Source organism: Lontra canadensis, unplaced genomic scaffold, assembly GCF_010015895.1.
Source record: "Lontra canadensis isolate GAN:19392208 unplaced genomic scaffold, GSC_riverotter_1.0 scaffold2, whole genome shotgun sequence".
Classification (NCBI taxonomy): domain Eukaryota; kingdom Metazoa; phylum Chordata; class Mammalia; order Carnivora; family Mustelidae; genus Lontra; species Lontra canadensis.
In genome coordinates this window covers 16073019-16089679 of record NW_022630996.1, presented here as the reverse complement: position 1 = coordinate 16089679, position 16661 = coordinate 16073019, and the positions used below count along the sequence as shown (strand labels likewise).

The 16661-nt window shown below is 55.7% G+C and overlaps 1 protein-coding gene across 4 annotated transcripts; it reads left to right on the top strand.

Annotated features, from left to right (window-relative positions):
• The first annotated feature begins 809 nt into the window (after nucleotides 1-809).
• IRF5 (interferon regulatory factor 5) lies at nucleotides 810-15994 on the top strand. Of its 4 annotated transcripts, none has more exons than XM_032869551.1 (9): nucleotides 810-1144; nucleotides 10348-10553; nucleotides 12375-12564; nucleotides 12967-13079; nucleotides 13517-13550; nucleotides 13734-14006; nucleotides 14247-14639; nucleotides 14725-14843; nucleotides 15144-15994. In XM_032869551.1, the coding sequence occupies exons 1-9, from the start codon at nucleotides 1132-1134 to the stop codon at nucleotides 15390-15392; spliced, it is 1590 nt and encodes a 529-aa protein (XP_032725442.1). In that variant the 5' UTR covers nucleotides 810-1131; the 3' UTR covers nucleotides 15393-15994. The 4 variants fall into 4 exon arrangements, with proteins under 4 accessions (XP_032725442.1, XP_032725432.1, XP_032725451.1 ...); XM_032869541.1 differs by lacking the exon at nucleotides 810-1144 and adding an exon at nucleotides 2924-3066; XM_032869560.1 differs by lacking the exon at nucleotides 810-1144 and adding an exon at nucleotides 5981-6086.
• Nucleotides 15995-16661: the final 667 nt, after the last annotated feature.

Genomic DNA, 16661 nt, shown 5'->3' with positions numbered 1-16661 from the left:
CAGTTCCGGGGGGGACTCAGGATCCCTGGGCTCACTGTCCTCTTGCCCAGTTCTGGGCACTCTGTGACCTGCTACTTCAAAGCAAAGCCTTTTTGGTGAGTTGGGGCGGGGGGTTGGCCCCCTGTGAGCCCCTTCCTGCCTGAACAGGTACCTCTTGTCTTCCTGTTCTCACGATGGGCATCGGATCAGCTGTGAAGCCATGTCAGCCTCCCTGCAGCTTTCGAAGTGCTGCCCCCAGAAAGAGGGAGGAGGACAGGCTGAGAGAAACAGGATATACGTGGCCTGAGCTGACCCAGATCTGTGGAGACGCCTGGATCCCGCAAGCCCACCAGCACCCCTATGGCTCTAGTTGGCCCAGCATGGGACTTGGGTGGCCATCGGGGTTCCCTCTGGAACCACTGGCTGTGAACCACTGGGGTTCTACAGCACTGGCCTGGTAAGAACCAGCCCCAGACTCCCCTCCAGAGAGGCCTGGCAGCCAGCCTCCTCCTCTCCAGAGCAGAGTGGGCTCCCCAGGGCCTTTCAGGCACTAGAGCAATCTTGCTTTCTTAACTTTCCACCCCTGGCATCAGAAGCTACCAGAGCAGTAGAGCAGCCTGAGGGACACCCCACCTAGGGTCCCCCAGAGGCCTCACCCCCCATCTCTCGGAATTGTAGCCCAGGAGGACCTGGCTGGCAGGAACTCAGCACCAGTTCCCACAGCTCTGTTTGGCTTCCAAGAGCACGCACTCCTCCCTCCACCGTAAGCAGGAAATGCTCAGCCCACAACCACAACCCCCACCCAGCCTGCCCCTGAGAAGGCCTAAGAGAAGACAGCCGCCTTCCACGGTGAAGTGTTGAGAGGCCGTGTAAGGGGAAGGTCTTGCCCCTGTGCCCCTCCCAGGACCTCCTGCTTCAGCCACTCCAGGCCAGAGAGCCCCTCTTCTGAATTCCCAGAGCCAACCCTGCACCCTCTGTCATCTGCCCACCACCCTGAGGTCCTGATGTGAGCTGAGGAGCGCCCCCTATGCTTCTGGGCTGACCCTGACCCCCTGGACAGAACTGACTCCTCCCTCGTGTCTCCTCCCAAAGGACATCAGTCCTGCCCCAGGCAGGATCCCAAGCCCTGGCTTCAAGGGCCAGGGGCTTCAGATGGATCTGGCTGATAAGCCCACTGGAGCCTGACTGTCGGGCCTCTTGCACCCCAGCCAATGATAGGTGGGCCTCGTGCTCCTGGATGGGAACCCTGTCCCCAGTAGGGACACCTACAGACTCTGGGCATCAACCAGGTTTGTCTGGGACAAGAGAGGACACTAAGGTCCACAACTCAGTCCTGTGGGGCCGAGTGGCCTCTGTCCCCATAAGGCACAGTGCAGGAGCCTAGAAGGCTTGAGTTGCTTCCTCTTTCTTTTCCTTCTTATCCAGGTGCCTCGTGCTCTTCAGACAGGCAGGAAGAATGGAGTCCTCATCCCTTCTCTGACAGGGCCCAGTTGTGGGGACGGAAGTGGTTTGAATGAAACGCTGAGTTCAGCAGATTTTCTGAGCGCTTGAATCATGGCAGGCAGGGGTGGGGGGGTGGTATCAGGATGTCTGGGCGAGGCATCCTGGCAGTCTAGAAGGAAGATGTAAGTGGGGGAGGGGTCAGCAGAAGGACCAAGGATGAGGGCACGGAGAGGCAGGGCAGCTCTGATGGCGAGGTGGGAGGGGTGGGGGTGGAGGGTTGGGGAGTGGCAGGGGACAACACTAAGGCACTGAGCTGAGCTAGGAGAGTCTCCACCACCTTTATTTGAAGAACTGATGAGAGGGGCTTCTAGGCAGCTCAGTCGGTTAAGTGTCTGATTCTTGATCTGGGCTTAGGTCATGATCTCAGGGTTGTGAGATGGAGCCCCGAGTCAGGCTGGCATGGAGCCTGCTTAAGAGTCTCTCTTGTTAGGGAGCCTGGGTGGCTCAGTGGGTTAAAGCCTCTGCCTTGGGCTCGGGTCGTGATCCCAGGGTCCTGGGATGGAGCCCCGCATGGGCTGTCTGCTCAGCGGGGAGCCTGCTTCCTCCTCTCTCTCTCTCTCTCTCTGCCTACCTAACTCTCTGCCTGCTTGTGATCCCTGTCAAATAAAAAAAAATAAAATCTTAAAAAAAAAAGAGTCTCTTTTGTCAGCTCCCTCTGCCCCTCCCCTCTCTCGCCCTCTCTTAAAATAAATAAATAATGAGTGAGCAGTTGAGAAATCCAGACAATAGGGCTACCCTGGGATCTGAGAGTTTATTCAAGAAAGAGATGTGGAAACTGGAGTTTCTGAGCTATTCCTGGGAGCTCCAGAGCCTGCTTGTACCGTGGGACCAAGGTCCAGAGCAGAGTCCATGGAAGAGGAGCAGAAGCCAGGTTGCCAGGGGTCGGGGCGAGGGAAAGTGCTGAGCACAAAGGAAAAGGGAAGTAGCCTCTGTTCTTAGAAGGGCCAAGGGAGCAGAGAGCCAGGACCTGGGATGGCGACAGCACAGCTCCTGAGACCTCAGGCCGTGGGAGGAGGTGAAGGGAGCAGCAGATTGCGGGGCTACGTGGGGATGTGAGGTCTAGGGGTGTGCGTGTGACAGTGCTAGCCCAGTGGGGGACTTGCAGGCCATGCCCTGGAAAGCTCTGAGGGGTGACAGTTGGTAAGAAATGGGGAGGCCTCCCCAGGATGGCCTTCCTGGGAATCGCTCATAATAAGGCTACCATGTGCATGTTTACAGGAGCCGAGAGTGGCTCAGCCTGAACAGTGACCCACAGGGACCCCTCATTTTGTGATGTAAGCACTTTCGCTCTCCCTCCACAGAATGGAAGCTCCAGGAGGGCAGGGGGCTTGTCCACTGTTTCGTGCTGGCCTGTAGAAGTTGCTCACTGAGCACTCACTGAATTCAGGCCTCGCAGCCGACCTGTGACAGAGATGTTATCCTCATTTCACAGCTGGGAAATGGGGGCTCCAAGAGAGTCTGTGGTTAGGTCCAGGTCACATAATGCCTCCGTGGCTGAACCAGGGACTGCCTCAGGCCTGTTCGACTCCAGGGCCTGACGTCTAGTCAACATGTTTCCAGAAACAGGGGGTACCTGGGAGACAGGTGAGCCTGGGGGAATCCTAGGGGCTGAGGCTGAGGGGGTGGGTCTCTTGGAGGGGAGGTAAAGGCAGCCATCCTTCGCATAGTCCTGCCCTGAAAGGGGCAGGTTCAGAGTTGGGGGCGGGTGGTTCTTGTCCCACTGCGCCTTGCACCTCTGTCCTCTGTCCCTACCACTCAGACTAGGCTTCTTTCAGTTCCCTTTGGTAACATGGCTCCCCCCACCCACACACCCATGCTCCCCGGCCTCTACCGGAATCGGGCCTCTCACCGCACCCTCAATCTGCCACCCTATTCAGGGGAAGTGGGGGCGGGGGCAGGGGCTGGCTCACCGTTGGGAGTGAGGGGCCTGGACACATATCTAGGGCTGTGGAGGCAAAGTCTCCCTGTTCCCATGTGGCCAGGGCCTGCTGGGGGTGTGGGGGTGGGGCTGGGGGGCCAGGAGTGATTGTGTGGTCTTGGGGTAGCCTCACTTCTCTTTTGCTTTTGCTTCACCACAGACAGCATGGGGAGGCAAGGGGACCCTTCTGTTTTGGAAGAACCTGAAGGATGAGCTCTGCCACTGCCCCTTCCTCCCTAGGCCATGTCTCTGGCCCAGAGTGCTTCTTGGTTGAGGTTCCCTTGGTCCCAAGGCAAGACTCCAGGGGAGCAGAGCTCCTGCATAACCCCTGTCACTGGGGCCTCATACCAATGCTGTGAGTTCAGTAACCTCTTCTCCCCTTCACAGACAGAGAATGAGACTCACAGGACCTGCTTGAGGTCACTTAGCACCAGATATGGATGCCTGCTCAAGTGTGGTGAGCTTCCTCAACCACAGCCCCTGCACACTTCTTAACGAAGTTTAGAGTCTCTAAGAGTAGGGACCTCCCCTGAGCAAAAGGGACAGTACATAGGGGGCAGGGGGCAGCATCTTAGAATTTCATGGTCCCTCAGACTGTGTGTGGGACATCTGACAATAAAAGAAGTCTCTTGGTGGCTATTACTCCAGATATATTTTCTGGATTGACATATAATATCTTTTCTATCGAGCGTAACTGATCTCCGGTGGAAAAGGGTTCCCATTTTGTGGCCACTTTCTATTTAATGGCAGTTTCATTTTTACAGAAGAAAAATATAAAACAATCTACCTATCCACGTTTTTCCCATCCACACTTTAAATTTTCAAAAATATGAGAGAGCAAAATACTCAGCAGAATACAAATAATAAAATACTTATACATAATTATATTTCCAATTTATGTTAGGGCTTGGGGTTGGGGGAGAGGGAGAGAGATGCAGAAAAGATGAAAAAAAGACACCACACAGTAAGTAATGATACAGATTTGAAGATACAGAAGATTTGAAGATTTGAAGATACAGATTTGAAGAACAACACAGGCATTCCTAGAGGGAAAAGGAGAGGAGGGAAAGGTCAAAGTTCTGATTCATCAGCTAATACTGGATTTGGAGAAAACATAGGAACCTCTGAACTTTAAGGGCAAATAATACTATCAAAAATGTATATATTTTGGGGCACCTGGGTGGCTCAGTGGGTTAAAGCCTCTGCGTTCGGCTCAGATCATAATCCCAGGGTCCTGGGATCTAGCCCCACATCGGGCTCCCTGCTCGGCAGGGAGTCTGCTTCCTCCTCTCTCTCTGCCTGCCTCTCTGCCTACTTGTAATCTCTGTCAAATAAATAAATAAATAAATAAATAAATAAATCTTTTTAAAAAATATATATTTTTTAGTTGCTATCTAAAATTTAATCAATTAACTGGGAAATTTTCTTCATTTAAAAATATTTTTATTAAAAATTACTATAGGGGCATCTAGGTGGGCTCGGTCAGTTAAGCATCTGCCCTCCGCTCAGGTCATGATCCCAGCGTCCTGGGATCGAGCCCCACATCCGGCTCCCTGCTCAGCGGGGAGCCCACTTCTCCCTCTCACTGTCTACTGCTCTGCCTTCTTGTGCTCTCTGTCAAATAAATAAAATTTTTTGAAAAATAAAAATTACTATAGAAAACAATGAAAAGACAAAAATAGTCCCTGAGTAAGCTGATTCCAATAGGGATCAGACATTAAAATAAAAATTTCATAAGTGAAGCCAGTGAGGATGAGCCTGGGAGTTGAGAAACCCGACCAAGGATCCCAAGTCGAGGTAGGCTTTCCAGAAGAGATGATGCTGAAACAAAATTCCGAGAGCAGTCATTATCAAGCAAAGAAGGCTTTCAGGAGGAAGAACAGGACATATGAAGGTTCAGTTGGTGAGACCCATTTATGGAACCGAAAAACGTTCAGGACAGCAGGTAGACAGTCAAAGTAGGGCTAAGTGTGACCCTCAGGACAAGAGAGCAGGCACTCACCCCGAGAGGTCCCTAGGGCGACCAGAGAGGGAGAGCTGGGGCAGGCAGGTGCGAAGGTTGAGACTTAGAAATGGACAGAGTGGCTTAAGGAGCCCTGTCTGCAAGCACGTGGAGGAGGAGGAGGTGTCCGAAACCGGAGGCCCGTGGCTTGGCCGGGGAGAGACCCCCGAAGGAGCGCGGGCGGGGCGAGGTCCCGCGATTTGTCAGTCGGCCCTGCGGCGCGCTCCTTTGCACTCTGTTGACTGTCTGTGTCTGCCCGGATCTTGAGCTCCCGAAGGGCGAAGGGCGCGGGCTGGGGAAGTTCCCGAGCCCCGCGGTGCACTTGGGCATCATGAGGAGGGGGTCTGGGGTTGGTAAATGACTGTCTCGCAGTTCCCGAATGCGGAAGGAGCCCAGTAGTCTGCCTGGCGTCTCCTTGGGGAGGCCTTGGGCTGCAGGGGAGTCCGGCCGAGCCCGATGCTCAGGGGCCCTCCGTCCCGCGTCAGCGTGGTGGGGGGCGGGGGCAGGGTGGTCCCGAGGGGCAGGGCGGGGCGCTGCGGGCGCTCCCAGGCTAGGCTGCCGCGGCCCAGGGGCGGGGGCGGTTGATGCGGAAGTGCCAGGCGGGCGCAGCTCAGGGAGAGCGCAGCTCGGCCCCGCCGCCCGGCCCGTGGTCCCGGGCGCAGCCACGCGGGCGCACGTAGACAGGTAGGTCCCGACCGCCCGCGCTCCTTTCCGCGCCCTCCCGGCACCTGCCGGCGGCGGGCGACGGACTGGGGCAGGGCGGGAGCGCGGGAGGGGTCGGCGTCCGGCTCCGCCAGGTGGTGGAGCTCCAGAGGGGTGTTGGGGTGGGGGTGGGGGTTGCGCCTACTGCAGGGCGCGCCCCTCTGGTCTGGCGGCCTCCAAGGTGCTTCCTACGTCCGGATCAGCGCTGGATGCGCCGCACCCGCAGCCTCCGTCCCGCAGGCACCGGGAGAGCCGGGAGGCCGGGACGGCGGTGGGGTCACCAATGCAGGGGCGCCAGCTCCGCTCTTCTGTCCTTCCCTCCGCAAGGATGGAGAGCGCCGGGGCGCCCCACGGCGGTCTGGCTTGGGTCTTAGAGGGGCGAGCCCCTAGTCCCCCTTTCGGCGCGCTTTGCAGCCACCCTGTCGGTTAAGAGGATGAGGCTTCAGGCACTCGTCTTCCCAGGACCTCAAGGGCAATGGCAGGAACTCGGGCAGATTGTGTAGGAAGATGGTGTCGGGTAGGGGCGCCGTCTTTTGGCTCGCGACGGACAAGAGGCTCTGACTCTCCTAGCGGAGAAGCCTGGGAAGAATTCGTGGACGAGTTTCTTTACGCCCTTCCCTCGAACTTAGGAACAAAACAAGTAAGAGTCTGAAAGTAGAGGGAAAGTGAGATGGCTGGGGCCGCGACGCGGGTAGAAGGTGTTCCCCACCTCTTCCCCGCAATGAGTAGGGTCTCTAGGCAGTCGGGGGAGGGGGCGCGAAAGGGTGGAGAAGAGACTGGGGGCGCCGTGGGCGGGAGGAGGGCTCCCGAGGCAGAACCCGACCCCGAGCCCGCGCCCCGAGCGAGGATAAGTGACCGGGACCTGCCAGGACGCAGGCGGGACCGATGGAGGAGGCTAGAGGTGCAGCGGGGGCCAGAGGTAGAGTCCCCGCCCTCCCTGGAGTTTTCCGGTCGGGCGCGGAGACTTCTGTCAAGTCGGAGGCACCGGGAATCCACTCTTTTGTACCTAAAGGTCTTGCTTTGGGGTTTCCCCCTGCACATCGGCCTTCCCCTGCAGGAAGCCGAGAGAGGCATCTGCTGCCTCAGAGCCTCGGCTTGGCTCGGGATGTGTCAGCCCACCCAGAGGGTGTGTGGTTAGGGTCATACCAGGTGCAGCGAACCCTTTGCCTTCTTCCGAGTTCAGTGTGGGGTCTGCGGGGAGACAGTGTGATTCAGACAAACTCCACAGGTGGCAAGGGCTTGAAGCTCTTCCCACGAGGGGGCTGCCCAGCTTCCTCCCAGGTCCCAGGCCCTGGTCCCCACGATGTTGCAGGTTCCTCAGGTGGTTGGCTCCTGGAATTTAGGGCTCTGGGGTGAATTGTGGGGCTTCCCCACCTCAGCAGAAGTTCCTGAGCTGCTCCTCTAGACGCTTCACTTTTATACAATTCACCCATGAGGGCTTCCTCAGGTCCTCAGAAGCCTCAACTCTTTTCTTCATTTTTTTTTAAAAGATTTTATTTATTTATCTGACAGAGAGCGAGCACACATACAAGCAGGAGGAGGGGCAGGCAGAGGGAGAGGGAGAAACAGGCTCCCCACTGAGCAGAGAGCCCCATATGGGGCTCAGTCCCAGGACTCCGGAATTAATGATCTGAGCAGCAGGCAGACCCTCAACCCAGATGCTCAGCCGACTGAACCACCCAGGCGCCCCTCCTTTCCTCATTTCCATGGAAACTGATGCCGGTTTTTCTGGCTTTCCTCACTTTCCAGGGCTCAAACCCTAGGTCTGGGAGCTGCAGAAATGTCACCCCAAGTCTCCAGACCTCTGAGAAGGCAGAACTGACTGGGCCTGCCGTCTATTGAAAAGTCAAGTCCTCACAGCAAGGGGAGGGGGGGTAGAACATGGGCCTTCTGAGGTGGTGCCTTATTTTCCAAGGTCCCCCGGGAGTGTAGGTGACTGTTTCTACCTGGAGACAACACAGGGATGGGGCACAAAAGGGTCGAAATTTAGAGCTCTTGGCCTTAGGATAGTCTGAGATCTAAATCCACCTCTAGGCAGGAGGCAGCCTGTTTGGGAAATACTGAGCCTGATCCTGGTGCACCTAAGGCTGAAGACCTTTCTTTGGCCTTCCCGACACCCTCCCTTGGCCCTGGCCGGACTTGTTACGACAGCCTCTTCTCCATACCCCGCTCCTTAGCTGCCCAGAGCGATTGTACCCTACTGACATGAGTAATTTCAAAATCTTTGTCTTGAACAGCCCCACTGGGCCAGGCTAGGCGGCAGAACTCACCCTGACTTCCTCCTTGCCCTGGGCAGAGGAGGAGGCCCTCTCTGGTCTCCCAGTTCCCACCACCCCAGGCACAGTTGTGGGCCTGACCATGTGGAGGGCTGGCTGTCAGGGTAGCTTACCTTCTCCTTCGGGTCGAGAGAGCTTTCCTCTGTCCACCCTCACGGAGCCACAATTGGCAGCTACCAATGACTGTCACTGGTCTGTTCTAGGACCAAGGCCTCTGGGCAGAGGGCACAGGTGGGGACTATAAATAGCACTGCGGTGGGCTAGGCTCTAACCCAGGGCTGTGAACCGCACCAAACGTATAATGACCCTCAGCAAGGCTTGGGGATTGGGGAATGAGCTACAGGGTAAGGGATTGAGAATTTGGTCTTGGGGACCCAAATGTCAATTTTTCCATGTATCTTCCCTCCCCCAGTTCACAGTGAGTCAGATTTCCGCGTTGTCTTGTCTGGCCACTTTCATTTCCCCTGGGACTGGGTGGAGGTTGGTTCAGAAAGGGGAACTGAGCCACCAGTCTTATGAGGCCTGGGGACAGGGCTGGGGGCTCTCCCACTCTCCCTGTCCTAGCCCAGAGCTGGGCACTGCTCTGAGGAGAGGTCTGCGGATGGAGATGTCTTCGCAGCGGGAAGGTAGCACTTAGCGACTCCAGCCCCAAAAGATACTGGGCAGGGAATTTCTGGGGAACTGAGCTCCAAGCAAGCCTGGAATGATAGGGTCCACACCTGAGAGATCGTCTTGTTCCAATCTCCCACCTAAAGTGGGCCAGGAAGTCCCCCGGGCTTGAGTACCCCCAGAAAACAGTTGCTCCCAGGCCTACCCTAGTAGTTCCATGGTTTTAGCTGTTATAAAGTTCTTTTTCGATCTGGGTCTAGTCTGCCCCGGTGGAGGCTGTCCAGATGTTGACTCAAACCCTAGCCCTTTTGTCCCATGTTGGTACCACAAATGTTACAGAGAGTTCTGGTCCCTATCCACCAATCCAGAGGCTCCATTTCCTTCAGCCATTCCTTCCATGATAGGCCCAACCCACCGTAGATCCCTGCCTGTGTCACAGCCCCAGCGGCCTTCCTCTGACCTCTGGTCTCACCCCACTCTGAGTCAGAGGAGGATCCCAGAGACAGCAGGGCTGGTGGTGGGGAGAAACAGCTGGAGGACAGAATCTTCCAGCATCTGGGGTATATCAGTTAGCTGGTATTTCTCAAGTCCCACTTAAGGCCCCTATCCTGGTGACCAGGAGGTAGACCAAGGGGGCCGATGGGATTTCTCTCAAGATGTCTAGATGTGGGGAAGCTTCAGTCCTGAGGGAAACTGAGGAGGAAAGGAAGCTCTGAGGAACGGGTGTGGGAACCCTCTCTTCATTCCCACACTATGACTTGCTCTTTGGCCAGGTTTCCTAGAAGGTGACAGAGCGAGGGAATTCTCAGGACAAAGAGAGGAAGGGCAGAAGGGAAGGGAGGGAGGCAGGGTGGGCAGGAGGAAAGCTGAGGAAAGAGGTGGAATGGGCTGCACTGGTTTGCTCCACCCGAAGCAAGGGGGCTGGCTTTTTGTCCCTGCGTGTCAGTCATTCGTCAGCTGTGGGCAGCCTAGCCCTGGAGCAGCTCCGTACCTTTGTGGCCTTCCAGCCTCACAGCAGCTGGGGAGTCGATGCCCCACCTGGTACAGCATGTCTGGGGTGGGGGGAGCACGCACAGCATCCCCTCTCTCTGTAACCCCCTTCTTCTCCCCTCCCACCCTCAAACAAAAAGCACAGACACGGTGACCCTATGACAAAGAGGTTGATGGTTGGAAAAAGGAATTGACTGGGAGCATCCGGGCAGATGGGAGACACTCCAGCCCCCAGTGCTGGGAGAAAGAGAAAAGCCATACTATCCCTGGCTTGGACCCCCATGTACTCCAGCCCCCCATCTTCCTGCTGCAGGGAGCGTCTATCTGCAAATCTTCTGATGACTAATGACCCCCTCTTTCTCCCACAGACCCCTTTGCCATGAACCAGCCTGCCTCCAGGGCCCCCCCTCCGCCCCGCCGCGTGCGACTGAAGCCCTGGCTGGTGGCCCAGGTGAACAGCTGCCAGTACCCAGGGCTGCAGTGGGTCAATGGGGAAAGGAAATTCTTCTGCATCCCATGGCGTCACGCCACGCGGCACGGCCCCAGCCAGGACGGAGACAATACCATCTTCAAGGTAAGCTCCGGGTGGCGGTGACTGCCTGGACTTCCGGGGCACCCTTGCCCTCAAAGAGGATCCCCATACATCTCACACTGACACCTCTCCTGGCCGCCTGGCCGTAGGTGACCCCAGGCTCAGACCCGGGGATGTGTCTTTTTTTTTTTTTTTTAAGTTTTTTTTTTATTATTTATTTGTCGGAGAGAGAGAGAGAGAGAGCGCACAGGCAGAGTGGCGGGCAGAGGCAGAGGGAGAAGCAGGCTCCCCGCCAAGCAAGGAGCCCGATGTGGGACTGGGATGTGTCTTTTTTAACCTACCCCCAGCTGTGTCTTTTTTAAGCTCTTGCCCAGAGCAACATAGGCAACATAGGCATGGAAAGGTCCACCCCCGGGAGACCTTCCGCCTCTTCCCTTTTCTTGTCTCATTCTTACCACCCGAGAGTACGGGTGCAGCGTGCGTGTTTGGTACGTGTTGGATCTAAATGGAAACCACAGATTGCCCCCGTGATGGGAACACAAGGAGCTAACTGCATTTGCACTTTTCTGTATGTGCATCGATAAAATTAAAACGTGAAATCGTTGTTTTGCATCCTGCATTTTCCAGCCAACATCAGAACCAGCTTTCCTCTGCCACGAAGGCCACGTCACTTTCAGCGACTGCTGGAGGGGTCAGCAGTTTAGTTATCCAAACCCTGCGTTTGGACCCTTCCCGTTCCTTCTAGCGTCCCGGTGTTGATGCTCTCCTTTGTCTTGGCAGGTTGATATTTACCCTTTGAAGGTTCTTTTCAAATCTCTCTCTTATTTTTGAATAGGTACCGCAATTCAAAATTTAAAAAAGTGTAATATGGTTTGCAGCAAAGAAAAATCTCCCTCCCACCCCAAAAAAGTCTCCAGCCACCCCCTCCCTCCCCAGAGGCAATTAGTATTGTCATTTTCTAGTTCATCCTTCCTGAGAGATTTTTGTGCATACACACAAATAGGTACCTATCTTCCCCCTGCTTTTCACAAAATCATAGATGTAGATGTACCTTTCTGCATCTCCCATTTTTTGAAGATTATAACATGTCAGGATATCGAAAACGTCTTCCTTTTTTTTTTCTTGCTGCCCAGTATTCCATTCTAAGGATTGGCTGTAATTTAACCAGTTCCCAGGGATGGACATTTGTTCGGGGTCTTCTGTTTTTACAAATAGTGCTGCAGTGAGAAACCTCGTAGGTGCAGAATTTTGTGTGGCTGCTTCTGTATCCCGACGATAAATTCCTAGAGGTCGAATTGCTAGGTTAAGGGGAAGAAATATTTGTAATCCTGCTATCAGCCAACTTACCCCCCAAAATAATACCAACAGCTAAGGTGTATGGAGCCCATCCAAAAGGCAGGCACAGTTCTGGAAGCTCTGTGGGCCCTGGAGTCTTCACTACCACCCTGTGAGGTGGGCACTGTGATGAGGATGTTATGGCAAAAAGAGGCAAAGTGACGTGCCCCTGGCACACAGCTGGTGGTTGGCTGTTTCCAGATTCAAACCCAACCCCACTGCAGATCTCATGCTCTCATCCACCATGTGACACTGTCCTCCTTAGAGACTACCTATATGTACCCTGGCAGGAGCAGTGAAGGAAATGCCTTTCAAAGCCCTTAGGTACTTCCTTTCCTTTGTCGGAGTCCTGAGGGTGGGGAAGGACTGCAGTCCTATCTCCCACCTGGCAGAGGGAGACTCAGGTCAGGCTCCGTGTGTCCCTGAAGTTCTCACAGCTCAGCAGTAACTCCCATGAGCCAGGAGGGGCTGGGGCTTTGGCGAGGACGGAGGTTCTCTGTGGTTGCCTATCTTTTCTTCCTGCCTCAGGCCTGGGCCAAGGAGACAGGCAAGTACACGGAGGGGGTGGACGAGGCGGACCCGGCTAAGTGGAAGGCCAACCTGCGCTGTGCCCTTAACAAGAGCCGTGACTTCCGCCTCATCTACGACGGACCCCGGGACATGCCGCCTCAGCCCTACAAGATCTACGAGGTCTGCTCCAATGGCTCTGCTCCCGCAGGTATCAGGCCTGGCCCTGTGCGGGCTCCCTAGGAGGCTGTTAAGGAAGGCCCAGGGCCCCTCCAGGATGCAGTGGCGAGGGACATGCTTCGAAGTCGTGACACCCCAGGTTCCTGGGAGTGGCCCGCGATGGATCCTGTGCTGGGGCCCTGAATGACTTGGCACAGACCGGGCTTTGTGTCTGTCTTCCTCAGCTTGTCCCTGTTCTTGGCTCTTGGTTCCACGGCGTGTAGGTCTAGTGACCTGAGGAGCTTAGTGCCATGGGGTCAGGGAGGTCCCTAGCGATTTCTGGTGGCTGTGTGGCCTTTCACCTCACTGCTGGAGCTGTCCTACGGAGCCCTGGTGGCCTTCCTTCTCCTCCCCTACTGACTCCCTTGCTTTGTGTCCTCTCCCTGCCCAGCAGAGTCACAGCCCAGTGAGGACTACACTTTTGGTGCAGGGGAGGAGGAGGAGGTGGAGGAAGAGGAAAACGCGAGCTCAGGACCGTTCTTGGCGGCATCCGCCTGTGCAGATGTGGTGGGTCTTGTTAGGGCCTTTCTGCTGTCCTGCTCTGCTTTCGGGTTAAGCGGTCCCTTTCCTCCAGGGCCCTGCTGCCCTTTTTATAGCTCTTCCTTTGGGTTTGTTCTTGGGGTTCTGAGGCTAGCCTAGACCTCCTTGGGGCTTCGTTGGTACAGAACACGCCCACATGTTGTCTGGCACACCCTCCTGGGGCTGAATAGGCACTACGACCTGTAGGTCCATGAGGACACCACGGCACTGAGAGTCCACAGAGCTGCCTGGGGGTGCAGAGCTGGGACCAAAGGCAGGGTCCGGCCTTGCAGAGCTGAATATCGGGGAATTGCCTGTGTGGTTCTCATGGGTTATTTCTTTAGCATCTGATCAACTCATTAACCTGTCCTCCCTTCTCTTTCTCTGGCCTATTCCCTCCTCCTTTGCCTGGGTCTTCCCTTCAGCTCCAGAGGATGTTACCAAGCCTGAGCATCACAGGTGGGGCCGGGAGGCGGGTGTGGTTGGGGGCCTAGTATACGGAGAAGCTTTAGGTCCCCTCAGTTTCTGGGAGGGGGCTGAAGGGAGGCTGCAGGGTGGGTGCCCAGGGTTGAGAGTAGGTGGGCCTGGGAGGAACGTTCTCAGAAGTGGCATTAAAATTCTGCCTGCCTCCACCCTCTGTAGAAGCTGTGCAACCTGGCCCCCCCATGGCACCCTATTCTTTACCCAAAGAGGAGGTCAAGTGGCCACCTGCTCTCCAGCCACCTGTGGTGCTGGGCCCTCCTGCACCGGACCCCAGCCTCCTGGGCCCCGCCCCTGGCAACCCTGCTGGCTTTGGGGAACTTCTCCCTGAGGTCCTGCCAAGCCTGCAGCCTGGGCCCCTTGCTGCTGGCCTGCCCCCCACGGGTGAACAACAGCTCTTGCCTGACCTGCTGATCAGCCCCCACATGCTGCCTCGTAAGGACCCTCAGGAGGGCTGGGCCGGGTAAAGTGGGCCTGGCGGGTTGGTTTGCAAGAAGGGTAGTGAAGGGCGAAGATGCGCAAGCCAGGCCCTCCCTGGGTGGTCGGGGGGAAGGAAGTGGGAGAGCCGACTAGATGGGCTGGCTGCTACTGAGCAGAGGACAGAGCAAGTCAGGGGCTGCAGAACAAGGAGGCGTGGGGCTCACAGACTGGCCGGGCCTGCCCTCTGCCCCACAGTGACTGACCTGGAGATCAAGTTCCAGTACCGGGGGCGACCACCCCGGGCCCTCACCATCAGCAACCCACAGGGCTGCCGGCTCTTCTACAGTCAGCTGGAGGCCACCCAGGAGCAGGTAGAGCTCTTCGGCCCCGTGAGCCTGGAGCAAGTACGCTTCCCCAGCCCCGAGGACATCCCCAGCGACAAGCAGCGCTTCTACACAAACCAGCTGCTGGACGTCCTCGACCGCGGGCTCATACTCCAGCTGCAAGGCCAAGATCTGTATGCCATCCGCCTGTGCCAGTGCAAGGTGTTCTGGAGCGGGCCCTGCGCCTCGGCCCACAGCTCACACCCCAACCCCATCCAGCGGGAGGTCAAAACCAAGCTCTTCAGCCTGGAGCATTTTCTCAATGGTGAGGGATTTGCGTCGTATTCCTTCTGGCTTTCTCTTGTGCAGGTGCATGGTTCTAGCCTCTAAGGCTCTTGATCTTGCTGCAGAACTCATCCTGTTCCAAAAGGGCCAGACTAACACCCCACCGCCCTTTGAGATCTTCTTCTGCTTTGGGGAGGAGTGGCCTGACTGCAAACCCCGGGAAAAGAAGCTCATCACCGTACAGGTAGACCACCATCTCCTCTCTCAAGCCCCTGCTCTGCTTTGGCTTGAATATTGGGGGAATCCTGGGGCTCAGCCCTTGCCCTAGGGTGGAGGCTTAGGGCTCTCTGAGCAGTGTGGACTTGGCAGCCAGAGATAATCAAAGCCTGGAGATGCCCACACATACACAGCCTTTATTATGAAGTAGAAATTGGTGCCCCTTCTTCCTGGTGGATGAAGTCCACCTGCCCCGTGGTGGATGCCTTGGGAACAACTGGATTTGACAATCCAGCCAAGGTTCTCCCTGTCCCTCTTTGCCCCCCAGGTGGTGCCTGTAGCAGCCCGGCTGTTGCTGGAGATGTTCTCAGGGGAGCTTTCTTGGTCAGCTGATAGTATCCGGCTACAGATCTCAAACCCAGACCTCAAAGACCGCATGGTGGAGCAGTTCAAGGAGCTCCATCACATCTGGCTCTCCCAGCAGCAGCTGCAGCCGGTGGCCCAGGCCCCTCCCGTTGCAGGCCTCAGTGCTGGCCAGGGGGCCTGGCCCATGCACCCAGCTGGCATGCAACAATGAGACTGCAGACAGGGACTGGTGCAGGCTTCCCAGGTGGCTGTGTGGGCTCATGTGAAGGTATGATGGCCCCTGTGGGCACCTGACCGGCTGCAGGGCCCTCTACCTGGGTCTCCTGGAAAGGGATTTGCACCGAGAGGGAAGAGAGGTCCCAGCTCCAGGCTCTCTCTCATAGCACCTGAGGGAAGCTGGAAGCCAGTTTTGCTTTGAGGGCTATCTTCCTCTATGTGCCTCTCCTCTGCTCCCCCTGGAGGAACTGAGCTATTAGCCCCAGTGAGCAGAGAAGTTAACTCCACCAACCCTGGGGGCCTAGTTGAGGGAATTGTCCCATAGTGGCCCACTCTTGTGGTTGTCCCCAATTCCTCAGGCAAAAAGAGACAAGTACAGTGGACCATGCCCCCTCACCAGGACATGGGTCTAATCCGATGTTGGGGTCCCCTAGTTTGAGCCTCACTTCCTCACATCTTTCTCCCTCCGAGATAGACAGGCACTTGGGTATCATACCAGATCCTTAAGGCCAGCAGCTACCTCCTCCTTGAGAGTCTAAGAACACAGGCAGAAGTAGAATTTTATGTATTTTTCAATTAATAAATATGAGAAACAGATTCAGCTATTTACTTTTTCCAGTACCAGTTGCTTCCACGCTGTTCTACCAGACCTTATTTCTGATATTCGCTGGCCCTGTTTCCCCTAGCACCTACCCTCCATCTCCAGGGCCACAACAGGAGGGCCTGCCTTTTCAGGCTGATGAGTCAGTGGGGCTCCATAAGCACTCAGTTGGCCAGCTTTGCTTTCTAGGAGGAAGCTAGCTAAAGTAAGGGCGTGGGTCTTTAATTGTGTGCAGTCTAAAATCCTGTCCAGATCAAATTCTGAGTACAACTGATGTTATGCAGAAAGGTTTGTTTCATTGATTCCAAATACTATACAGAGCTTCGCAGTCAAGCTTATTAGCTCAAAACCCAATACTGTAGCATACTGTGTGACCCTATTTATATAAAACTAAAGAGAATGCAGACTAATCTACAGTGACAGAAAGCAGATCAGTGGCTACTAGAGGATGGTAGGAGGCATGAGGAAACTTTTGGGAGTAAAGGTATGTTCACTATCTTGATTGTGTTCATGGTTTCATGGGTGTATCCTATGTCAAAGCTTATCAACTACAGAACTGAAATCCGTGCCGCTTATTCTATGTCAATGATACTGCCAATACAGGTTTCTTTTTCTCGAAGACCAAATTCTGCACTCACTGGGTTACCAATCAGTCTAGTTGGG

Coding starts and splice junctions, on each gene's coding strand:
- IRF5 (XM_032869541.1), top strand. CDS start 3,033: ATGTTTCCAGAAACAGGGGGTACCTGGGAGACAG. Junction 12,565..12,966: donor CAATGGCTCTGCTCCCGCAG/GTATCAGGCCTG, acceptor CCTGCCCAGCAG/AGTCACAGCCCAGTGAGGAC. Junction 14,640..14,724: donor CCTGGAGCATTTTCTCAATG/GTGAGGGATTTG, acceptor ATCTTGCTGCAG/AACTCATCCTGTTCCAAAAG.